General features: G+C 33.7%; 2 protein-coding genes across 5 annotated transcripts in view; one reads left to right on the forward strand and one right to left on the reverse strand.

Moving 5' to 3' along the window:
* LOC127877338 (cytosolic carboxypeptidase 1-like) overlaps positions 1-2,084 on the reverse strand; it is a 50,347-nt gene extending 48,263 nt beyond the window's left edge. For 2 of the 3 annotated variants that reach the window (XR_008048365.1, XM_052423074.1), the window contains exons 1-2: positions 1,918-2,084; positions 471-554 (exon numbers count right to left, since the gene is read on the reverse strand). Coding sequence is in view for 2 of the 3 variants with exons in the window: in XM_052423074.1 (XP_052279034.1) it covers positions 471-487 (17 nt within the window). In the remaining variant the exon portion in view is untranslated. The remainder of the gene's footprint in view (positions 1-470; positions 555-1,917) is intronic. The other variant, XM_052423075.1, reaches the window with a different exon arrangement.
* A 4,551-nt stretch (positions 2,085-6,635) lies between these two features.
* On the forward strand, positions 6,636-8,450 carry LOC127877914 (uncharacterized). Of its 2 annotated transcripts, XR_008048666.1 has the most exons (3): positions 6,636-6,667; positions 7,152-7,366; positions 8,011-8,450. XR_008048666.1 is itself a non-coding variant. In XM_052424233.1 (2 exons), the coding sequence occupies exons 1-2, from the start codon at positions 7,192-7,194 to the stop codon at positions 8,145-8,147; spliced, it is 312 nt and encodes a 103-aa protein (XP_052280193.1). In that variant the 5' UTR covers positions 6,867-7,191; the 3' UTR covers positions 8,148-8,450. The 2 variants fall into 2 exon arrangements, 1 of the variants encoding a protein (XP_052280193.1); XM_052424233.1 differs by lacking the exon at positions 6,636-6,667 and having other exon boundaries at positions 6,867-7,366.
* Positions 8,451-12,324: the final 3,874 nt, after the last annotated feature.

Here is a 12,324-nt window from a genome sequence, read left to right on the forward strand (position 1 = left end):
GAAATCATAAATGCAAACCTTGTTGAGGTACCTGAAGATCTATACCAGAATCATAACAGCTGCATTTAGCCCACTGGCCCTATAGCACAATCATGACATAATAAATCTCAAGCATAATCTTGGATTTAGTTTAAATATTTATTATAATGTGTAATAACACAATAACCATAATATTAAAGTATGTAGTTTTGCTCACTAATAAATCTTCAATTCATACAATTCAAATTATGTCTGCAAAAAACATTTTGTAATGATTTTTTAAATAATTTAAAAGGTATGACAAAATAACAGATTTACTGCCTTATTACTTTTCAACGCAATAGGTGGATTTTTACCATGAGATTTTTTCCTGATTAGAATGTTAATTAATATGTATTAATTTAGACATTTTCCATGCATATTCTCTGCTGATATTAATCTTCTGTTGTTTTTTTGTAAGTATATTTTTAAAGAAAGAATCACAAACTTACCCGACATTGCGTTCCATCAGACTATTATTGAAGCCAGTTCAGGTGGTTTTTGGACAGCAAGAACAACTGATAATATCTTGTATCCTGGATAAATAAAACTGATTAAATTATTCATTACCAGTAATCATGTATCATGTATCTACCAACACAGCTTGTGACATAATGCATAATTTTTATTTCATATAGCTATTAACACTGATTTTATGCACAGCTTACTACAGTAGAAAATAAGAAAGTAAGCTTTGAATTATTTTTGTTCTCTGTGACAAAAGAGTCGCCATAACATAGATTAGTCAGTGCTCCAGCTAGGATTTGAAAAGGGCAGGGGGGCTTTTTTGTCAAAAGGGCACTTTCGACGCGCAGTATTTTGTCAAAAGGGCACTTTTGACGTGCAGTATTTTGTAAGAAGGGCACGTTCGAGCGCGCGGGTGTTTCTGGAATGCTTCTTATTGCATGTTAATTTATATGTTATAAATAATTGTATTATTCCCATGGGGGGGCAGGACGAGGTTCGGGAGGGCAGGGCGCGGCGCCCATCGATTTAGGCCTAGCTGGAGCACTGAAATTTAGTGCAGCTATGACATGTCTGACAAAAAAAGATTCTATTAAGAACAGATCATATAAATTAACCCTCAAAATAATCAATGCCATTCACAAATTAAGGTTGGATACAGGTAATTGCATGCCTCCTATTTAAGAAAATTGCAAAACTTTTGCACTTAGAACTTTTGCACCTGTTTTTGTGTGCATTTATTCATGTAAGAATCCTTATGGACCATTTTAAACAAAAATAACATCTTAATATTTGTGTTTAATGAAACTCTAAAAGTTTTGCAGCTAGAGTGACAAAACATTATTTATTTTCACATAATTATTTCTTGCATGCAGTTTCGTAACAAATTTAAAACAATTTCTGGGCACATGTGTATTATTATTTTTTTAAGTTATACCTTTAATACTGTAGCATGTTTGTTTGTACATTTAATTAAATTTAAGACTTGTTTGCCACAACATAAGAATAGAACTCTTTATATTTGTCCTTGTTTATATGTCAGTCTTCTTCTTCCTGTAAAGTGCAGGGATCCTTTGTCTCAGATATTCAATAGGTAGCTTTAACTGCATGCATATCAATATGTTTTATAATTCCTAAAATTGCACAAGCAGTTACACTTGTAAGTGACACCTTGGCCTAGGCTAAGGGTTCATTTTCTTGGTATTAAAACACAAGAATTGGGGCATGGAAGATAATTAATTACTTTACCCATGTGTTATTCCGGCTGAATATATTAAACTGTCCGTTAAGCTGCAAACGATATACTTGGAAAAAGCGAAATGTACAAATCAGATTCGTGCTCTTAGCTTTAACAATTTAATAACAACAACAATATGAAAATAACGAAAACAGTTTCGCATCATCAGTAGAGCATTATCTAAAACGTGTAATCACCGGAGGAAAAGCCCGCATCAACACACGATGTGCTATACCCACAAAAGTACACTTTTGCAGTTATGATTTGTATCTTGCAACGTGTAATTCAATATGCCAAAAAATCGTAGAAAAAGTGTTTGCAAAGTTCCTGATAGTAACGAAGGCCAAAATACATATTTGTAATATTCGCAAGAGGCAAACATACAGTAGGTTCATGGTTAAACTGCATTATATCATTATTGGTACACATATCGAAAGCAGTTCTTTATTCTAAAACAGTTCCTTTTCTAATTATGCGACATTTTAATTTTCTGCTCTTTTTTCGTATATTTTCTATTTGTATGGTATTCTGGATTCTCCTTATGCGACATTTTAGATTTTCTGTTATTGTTTTCATATATTTCCTAAGCACATGGTATTGTGTTTCCAATATAAAAGTTAAAAAACAACAACAACCGAACACATACATGTGGATTCTCATATATTCCAATGCGCGAATCCTCACTCTTTAAGACCCATTTTAACATAACCATTTTATTTACAAAGTTTTTTAGTTATTCAGAAAACCAGAAAAATACCAATCTCAAGCCTTAATTCATTCATTAAGCACATATATTTATTATGTTCTTATCATAATTGGTATGTTGTTAAAATCAAATGTAACTTTATTCTTTGTGTTTAGGTTCATCAAATCTCAGTCATATTTATTTGCCATTATGGAATTAGTACGAGTAACGCAATTAAACTTTGATCTAAGTTCAATAAATTCTAGATATTAAATATATTAGCAAATCAAATTGAAATCCATTTACCGGATAAAGATTTTTAAAGAGAGAAAGTAAAGCTTTCCACCATTTAACTATGAAAAAAGTCGTTAGAAACAATTAATATAACTGCAATTTTATCATATATCGGGAAGACGAAGTAGGAATTCTGCACACAAGAAATCAAACAACTTATGTGTTAAACGTGTTGTTGACAATTTAAAAAAAAATTACAAACAAATTTAAGGCATTATATGTATCTGGAAAACACAAGGACATGCATAATTTAACAAACAAGTCATCGTAATGATATGTTGGGAACAAAATATTTATTATGACAAAAGATAAATACAATAAAAACTCCTTCTAATAAGGGAAATATAAACATCCATTACATATTGACCGAACCCAACTATAATTTTACGCGCGCAGAGGCGTATTTAGGTGTGGGGCTAGGGGGCTAAAGCCCCCCCAGCTGGCTGGCTAGACACGATTTTTAATTAAAATGAGCCCCTTACAGTTTCAATCCACTTGTGTATTTTCTGTCATATGTCCCTAATTAAGCCATAAACAGCTGTCGATTTGTGTGATTAGCCGCCAGGCAAGTGTACAGACGATCTAACTTTCGTCAGCTAAAGTGCACGCTTCATTGACTGTAAGTAATAAACTGCGCTATTTGATTGGCTGAAGAAGATACATTCAACTAATGAAATTCATCCATACATTTAGCTATAGATAAATGTTTACAAATGGCTGCCGCATGAGACTTGTGAAAAACAATATTTCAATTCTTAGCAATTAAAGAGTTTAGACGAACGCAATGGACAATCATAATATTTTTTCGGTAATTTCTTTGATGAATTTAATTGGTATTAGCTCTTTAGAGTGATAAACCTTTTGAGTAACAAGTTATTGCCAGTGAAATTCAACTGCACACTTAATGAATGGCAATTATTATTTTTTATTTTTTACAAACCGGGCTTACTGCTTTGATATTCATCCATACTTTTTAAAATTAAAAAGACTCAAAAATGAAGAATTACTTTGCTATATGAAACTAAATCATTTTCTTAAAGCGTGACAACATCGAGGCAGCAACACCCGAATTAAACTACACAGAAACCTAACGACTCCCTTTGTTAACACTTTTGTGAACAAAATGGACACCCGATTCAGTGATTTGCAGACTAAGGCAGCCATGGGATTGAAGTTTATACCTGAACAAATGTGCGCCTATCCTGTCAGTGCTAGTGACCTTGAATGGTTCATTGATGATCTCCCTTCCCCTCAGTCCCTCCCTGCTGACTTGCACTTTATATGGCAGGCTAGGTGGAAAGGTTTACCCAACCCACCTACTATCCTTCAGGACTCTGTTGCACATTGTGGTTCCCAGCTGTACCCCATCATTTACACTGTTTTGTCCATATCATGTGTGTTCCCTGTTACATCATGCGAGTGTGAAAGGAGTATCAGTGCCCAAGGACTTGTTAAGACAAAACTAAGATCATCAATGGGTCAGGACAGGTTGTCCGCTGTGTGCCTGCTTTCCATTCATAGGGACATGGACATAAACAGTTCAATGTTGTACCTAAGTTGACCTAGTAGGATATCCAACAAGGTTAAATAGGAGGTCCACCCATCTAACTCTGTTAAAAAAGTTATGGATAAAGATAATGTCTCCCACCACTTTAGTGGTTTGTGAGACATTTGATTTACCCCTGTGTGTCTGTCTGTTCGTGTGTCTGTCACACTTGATGTGTGAACTCAAGTTCTTATTTGTTTTACATGCACTTTTATCATGCAAAATGCTGATTAGATAGCAGGAAATCGCATCATTTCAAGGTGTCATTTAAAAAAAAATTCGTCGACGGAAGGGCACACCCCTCCCGCACCCTCCCCTGTTGAGCCCCCCCTCTGAAAATTTTCTGGATACGCCTCGCGGCGCGTGCTCTTTGAACGGATATGTTTTAGGTGTACACAGTGTTTAGTCGTAAACACTCAAATTTTGATATCGTGAATTATTGCAATCATGCTTTATATACTATTTAAGAGTATTTTTACATACCAGTAAATCACGGTATGCCAGGAGCATGATAAATATAATAACGTCTATAAATTAAATAGGTTTTTCTATAAATTTATGTCTGAAAATAATCTATCAGACTGATTTGCATGATAGCAAATGACGAATATCTTCAAATATATTGAAAATACGGAAATCAAATAACTAAGTAATATGCGTTAAGTATCATATGATGCCACATGTTTTTGATATAAAATTACTTGTTAGAAATGAAGTAACAACTAAAACTAATTAAAGTATGTGCACTTGTCTCAATTCGTTTTGAAAAGATATTTAGTTTTTGTCCACAGTGTAAACCTGTGGGTACAATTTATTTACAAGCTGTGTCTCTTATTTGTCCCATATGTTGTTCCGTGCATGTACATTTGCTTAATAATTGCTGTAGTCTACATATACTTTGTTTGAAATCAAACTAGAACGCAATTGGAACATGTATATAGCTGTTTCAGTGCACAGTGTATGAGATAAACACTATATATTGGGCTGTTTAAATGAGATTTGCATTTCCTTTATTGTCCTGTATTGAAAGGAAATAAACCACTTGGCTTGAATAAAACGAGATAATGATTAGTGTTTATTTCCTGGTGATGTCAGTTTATCTACTAGTATTTCGAGATCGTGATTTGTCACACTAGACATTTTTCATTCGAATGTAGACAATCATTCGACTAGAACCCAAAGAACTAAACAAAACTAGTATCAAATTTCAATTGCATGTGCTAAATGTGTTAAGAACAATTTAGTTAAATAAATGTCTTATTACACCCGTTTTCAGTTGTGATATATTGTATATTGAATAAAATAGAACTAAACAGGAATATGTACACGAAACATGGACATTTAAACATAATATGTAACACATTTTTGTTCGAAATGTTTGATATCAGATAAGCACGCAGTGGATGACCATAACATTTCCGATATTTATATTTTAAGTAATATTATCAGCACACCGTCTCGTGATCAGCGATGTGCCCAGCAAACATGCCCATATCGGCCCGATATCGGCTAAATGATGGAATATCGGCAGAGGTTTGCCGATGTTGGGCCGACATCGGACCGACATTTATGTTAAACAAAAAATATTTTGTTAAGAGATGATAACTTTTTGCAATTTTCCATTTTAGTGAATCCATCTGGTTTAATAACGTTTGATTAGGTCGCATATTATTCAATTTATATTTATAGGACAATGTCGGCCCGATGTCGGCCCGTTGTTATCAAAATACTTATAACTCCACAGTTAAAAGTATGATATCGGCCCAACATAGGCCCGATATCATAATTAACACTCAAGAGAAAAGGTAACTTATATTATTTTCTTTTTAATTTCTTGTTGCGTTAAATTTAATTGTCTATGTCTTTTTTAAAAACCGTGAAAGATAGGTCGCATATTATACAATTTATATTTATAGGACAATGTCGGCCCGATGTCGGCCCGTTGTTATAAAAATACTTATAACTCAACAGTTCAAAGTATGATATCGGCCCAACATAGGCCCAATATCATAATTAACACTCAAGAGAAAAGGTAACTTTGATTATTTTCTTTTTAATTTCTTGTTATTAAATTTAATTATTATGTCTCTTTTAAAAACCGTGTAAGATACTTGATAAAAAATCAATATTATCATGTCCAGGAAGAGTAACCGTTGTTAAAAGGAAATACACAGGTTGCTTCCCTTGGCTCTTGAGCAGTGAATCTGCCCAGGCTTTGGAAGTAAACAAAATAAAGTATGTCAACTAAATTTATATCACATAATGTTATAAAATACCTTTTATTTAATAAATATATTTGTCATATTACTTTTTATGTAAATATGCGTTTGAAATATTTGACTTTAAAATATATTCAGTCCTGTATGATCATACAAATAGGCGCGCGACATAGCTGCATTGACTCAATTTCGAAATTATCAAGGTAGAACTATTCTGTCCTGGGCTTTTTTATTTATTTTTGTTCTGAAACAATTTTATTTGTTTATTCACAAGATCAGACCATTTTTAGAGTGCTGTTTTTCTGAAATTGCTATCTGTCATCAAATGTCACATGTTTTCGCGACTGTTCAATGTTTGTTTAATTTCATGAATGAATAGCTAGTCAGTTATAAGTTGTTCCATAAAATTCTTTCTAATAAATTTTGGTGAAACTGAGAACACTCCGTGTATTATATTAGCAATGTCAAAATCAAGGGATAAAACATACTGGCACTCATACAGACAGGTAAAAAAAATGTCTATACACTTAAATCATGTTTACAATGCTGAGGAATCATGTTCCAATACACCCAATGCAACAGGCCATTTGGCAGCTATTTCTTAGGTAATTACTTATTGTTCTTTTAGTATACAACATAAATTAATGAACTGAGAGCTGTGTACAGATGCTTTGTGTTTCTTTTCAGGTAAGCCATTTGTCTGTATTGGGTGGCCGAAACCGCGCTGATGTGTGCCGGCGCGGTAAGCCATTTGTCTGTATTGGGTTGCCGAAACCGCGCTGATGTGTGCCGGCGCATTCTGAAGCATTGCATGTCAAATGAGGTGGCCAACCAGTACAGCTGGCATGGGAGGAAGAAAAAGGCAGTATTTGGAAAACTTCCATTGGCTGATGCTGTGCAGAGTAAGTTGTCATAGTATGTGTAAAAAGATAAGGTCACAGAACTAATACATAGTGCCAGTTACACGGTCTCGGTAGTTTTCAGACTATACTTAAGGGGTCAATATAAAAAATGGGGTCTGTATACAACCCCGCGTTCTAGGCACCTTTAATTACTATGAGGGGGGTGTAGGGGAGGTAATGCAATCAAATGTCACAATAAGGTCTTATATCGAAAACCACAATCACGTCTAAAATTGAAATTTCATGTACCTCGCAATTAATGTCGCTATATATTTCCTAGTATGAGACGTGAAATAAATGACGTATGTATATATAATACTATATAAGGTACCCCTATACGCCTTAATTCGTGTTTATATCGGGTAAAAAAGGGTATGGAGATACATGTATTTAAAGTGGGAACCCCATGACCTATTTCTTAATCAGAGACCCCGTAACTGGCCATATGTGTGAATATATATATACATACAGAATTACATTCGGCTGTTTTCCTTTTTCAAAAGTAGTCTTCATATTGTAATTTAAAAAAGGTTAAGAAATAATATTGGTTTATAAACTGCCCAGTATCGTTAATTCTTGCAACCCTGTTTGAACATATAATGGATATAGAATAATATGAGCCAATATGTCATTACCATTTTCAGAAGCTGTCATGCGGTCCTTGAAATGCACAGCTGAAGAAGTTGAACATGAGTGCAGGGAATGGTTTAGAACAGCCTCTGACCGTGACGGTGGAAGAAAAAAGAGGACAGCCAAAAAAAGTGATGAACCGTCCCAATGAATTTTAACTCGTCTGTGTTTGAACTTTTAATTTAGTCTCCTGCTGCAATTTGTTATGATGTAAAGGTCTCTTTGAACTTGAAATTAATGATTTTACACAACTTTTCTTCTAATATGCATAATGATGGAAGCAGTGTATATTTTTTTTTGTTTTTTTTTGCCTTTATTACCTAAATAGCTGTAACTCTGTGTGTTACTTAGGTAAACGTAACTTTTCAATATATTCTTGTTCTAATTGTTTTCATTTGTCATTTTTGAAGAAAACAAGTTTCATGTAGTTTGTATTAATATGTAAAACAATTTTCTCGTAATATGTTTTATTCAAAACTTTCTAGAAATGCCCATTATTTATGTCTAAGTTCAGGGGACATACAAGGTGTTTATTTCTGAAAATACTCAATTATAAAAACCAATTCCCTCAATTCATTTTGAATTTGATAAGTGACAGAACTCAATTATTTTTATTTTCAAGTGATCATTTCCTGGCGAAAACAACAAATAATTTTAATATATGTTAGTTTAAGGTATTTATAACCATAATTTTTATGTAAATAAGTCCCAGTAAACTACCCAATTATATATCATTCAGCAATCTATTGCTCTGTCCTACTGCAATGTATTCATTAACAAATACTGGCTGCTTTATACTGCATAGCATTATTAGTTCTCTTTAAAGGAATGGTCTGACTTAATGGCTTTTTTTTTCAGTATTTTGGGAATGTGACCCCATTCCATGAAATTGGGAAATGTTGTGTCAATATATATATTTACCTGCAGTTCAGAAAAAGTACAACTGATTAACTACAAGTCTTATTCCACATTTCACAGCTAGTATTAACCATTTAAGACTATTCAACAATGAGGAATTGCTTGACTTGATTTAGGGGAAAAAAATGTGTTATGCCATTGAGAACATGGCCCATTACCTTAAAGCGAGATTTCTAGTCACTTGTACATTTACATTTTGTGCCATTACTATGTTGTGTTTTTTTTGCTGGATAGCAATTTGCTGAATTTACTTGTTACAATTTTTTGTGTATCGCATTACTGCTATGTTGTATTTTGCTGACTAGTCTTGTTACTATTTTTTGTGTATCATATGACTACATTGTTGTATTTTGCTGACTAGTCTTACTTGTTACTATTGATTGTGTATCGTATGACTACTATGTTGTATTTTGCTGACTAGTCTTATTTGTTACTATGTTTTGTGTATCGTATGACTACTATGTTGTACTTTGCTGACTAGTCTTACTTGTTACTATTTTATGTGTATGGTATGACTACTTTGTTGTATTTTGCTGACTAGTCTTATTTGTTACTATTTTGTGTGTATCTTATGACTACTATGTTGTATTTTGCTGACTAGTCTTACTTGTTACTATTTTTTGTGTATCGTATGACTACTATGTTGTATTTTGCTAACTAGTCAGAATTGTTACTATTTTATGGGTATCGTACGCTATCCAGTTTAAAGAAAGGGTTATTTTATTAATTGCCAGGGTATATAGCCCAGTTTTGATAATATGGATGATATGAACCATTTATACATGCATGTTTGGTAATTTTCCATGTATACAATATGCGTGTTGGATACGTTGGTTTTTTTCATAATTCTCTATTTTATTTTCATTTGCCGAATATTCTATTACCAAAATACAAAACTCAAGTCATTTGGTCATTTAAAATTTTGTTTCAATGTGTTACTTTTTCAGTTTCTGTACCTGTAGAATTATAGAGTCTGTTTAAATAATCTCTTTTACATTTGTTGTTAGTCAATGTATATATTAATTAATTTTACACCATTAGAATAAAAATGTTGGAATTAGTAATAAATCAGTTTAATATTTTCAGTTTCAAGACAGTCGTATAATTAGCAAATACTGTGTTCCAGTTTGGTTGAAAAGAATGTAAAAATAAAATGTTGTCTGAAGAAAATGTTCTTTCATTTATTTAAGAAACTGTTTTAGGCCCTTAACACTACCAACAACAATTAAAAACAATTAAGGCTAGACAGGGACTGAGGAATGGTTAAAAGTATGTCGGCACCATGCTGGCTCAAGAAGGTATCGCCGATATACATACCAATGTCGGGCCAACATCGAGCCGTGTTGCACTCCCGATCTCGGGCCGATATACATACCAATGTCGGGCCAACATCGAGCCGTGTTGCACTCCCGATCTCGGGCCGATGTAATTACCGATGTCGGGCCGATATACATACCGATGTCGGGCCAACATTGCGCCGTGTTGCACTCCCGTTGTCGGGCCGATGTAATTACCGATGTCGGGCCGATATTGAAATAAATATCGGGCCGATATCGGACCGATTTAAAATGTTTGCTGGGTGCTAATGACCAGCAACGAATTTACAATAAAGTCGCTAGCTATGTACATGTATATCTTTGAATGAAGAAATCCTTCGAGTGCTGTATTCCCGGGCGTTACGAATTACCAATATTATTAAAAAAATGCTACGTATCTACGATCTTATTTCGCATTTTTGGTTTGAATGTTTACAATTATTTTCTGAAGGTAAATTAAAAAGGTCAACCCATGAGTATTATGTTAAGATTTTCAAAAATATTAAATAATAAAACAAAATACGCGCACAGTTATATGGATATTTTTAAGATTGAAAGAGTCATCGCACATGACAAATGACGTAATTTATTTTTAAACATCGACACGCCAGTAAGATGACTGACCTAACACTGTATTCATATATATGGACTATACAACATTTTGTTAAGTTTACTGACTTTAATGTCGTTATTTTTTTCTCCCTATCATCTCACAATTCAAGCTTGTTTGTATCAAGATTTTTTTTTAAATATAATGTACACTGGTTTATATCAACGGAACCAAACTACTATTTAAAATGTTAACAACTGCATATTTTCAAAACTTTTCTTTACTCTGTTCTGTAAAAGGTAAAACGAAACATAAGTTTATTCTTGAAAACAACCAGGGCGGTTATCATGAATACCGGTACATGGGTAGACAGTACTTTAACTACACAAACAAATAGATGCTGACCATAACTTGAATGCATTGGATGCCTGAACAAAAATCTCCAACGAATTTCTAGTTCAACTTACATATCAACATGGGTAAAGTAACAATCGGATGTAGTTTATTACATTACACAGTTAATATAAAAGTCCAAATGCAATTGCACACAGTATCACACCGCTAGTTACTGATTGTCAGTGTTAGTTTTCCTCAATATTTATTTTGAAGTTTCATTTGAAACAACTTCTTTCAACAACTGATTAATAATGTCTTCCTCCATTTGCTCAGTTTTCTTGGAAATGGGTAATGGTCAACATAACCGATTTGTCAATAATTTTCGCCGTTTTTCTATTCCATCCCATATCTCCGAGGTTTCAATAAAATCGGTAACAGTTTTTGCTTTCATTATATCACTGCCCTCTACTGCAACATTGTCGATTCTGTTTCAGAATATTCCTTATCCCAGGTAGCAGTACGCCATTTTTATCATAAGCTGTCTCTTAAAATAACGTTTTACATCTTCTTTTTTCTCAGCAAACTGACTCATGGCATGTTCAATTGTATTCAAAAGTTTGCTTTTCATGTCTCAAGAAGGATTTTTGTATTTCTCAACAAGTAGACTTGTATTTATCTAACACATCATGCCCGTATCTTTACCAGGTGCGATGGTCTCGGCGTGTTCCTTGGCAAACTGCAGCTTCGCCAAATCATCGCAACTGCATGGGCGTTTTGGGTGTCCATGGCGACAACTGAACCAAGCCTGTAAAAGAAAGATAACTCGGGTTGTTATTTTCCATGACAACAGAAACCGAAAATTTATTTATAGATTGACGCATGTACAGCTCTAATCGTCAGAACGTTTATTTATAGACTTAGGCTAGTATTCCATCTATTCGCATCCGTATCCGCATCCATACCCGCATCCGTATCCGCAAAATCATAATACGGACGCTATATTCCATTTATCCGCATACATCGAACGTATCTTTCTTTTTTGGGATAACTTCTGAACTGAAAACATGTATAAAGAAGAAGAGTTTTACCATGTTTTGTTAAATGGTGCTACTGTTGTTCATGCGAAGAAGTGTAAACGTAAAATGTGTCACTTTAATTTTTCACAAAATTGTGGAAAATCGCTCGTTTTACATGTGAAATCAGAGTAC

Source organism: Dreissena polymorpha, chromosome 4 (genome assembly GCF_020536995.1).
Source record: "Dreissena polymorpha isolate Duluth1 chromosome 4, UMN_Dpol_1.0, whole genome shotgun sequence".
NCBI lineage: Eukaryota > Metazoa > Mollusca > Bivalvia > Myida > Dreissenidae > Dreissena > Dreissena polymorpha.

What these genes read in the sequence shown, in the direction of transcription:
- LOC127877914 (XM_052424233.1), top strand. Translation starts at nt 7,192, where the DNA reads ATGTGTGCCGGCGCGGTAAGCCATTTGTCTGTATTGGGTTGCCGAAAC. An exon ending in ATTGGCTGATGCTGTGCAGA is followed by an intron (nt 7,367 to 8,010) that starts GTAAGTTGTCAT and finishes TACCATTTTCAG; the next exon opens with AAGCTGTCATGCGGTCCTTG.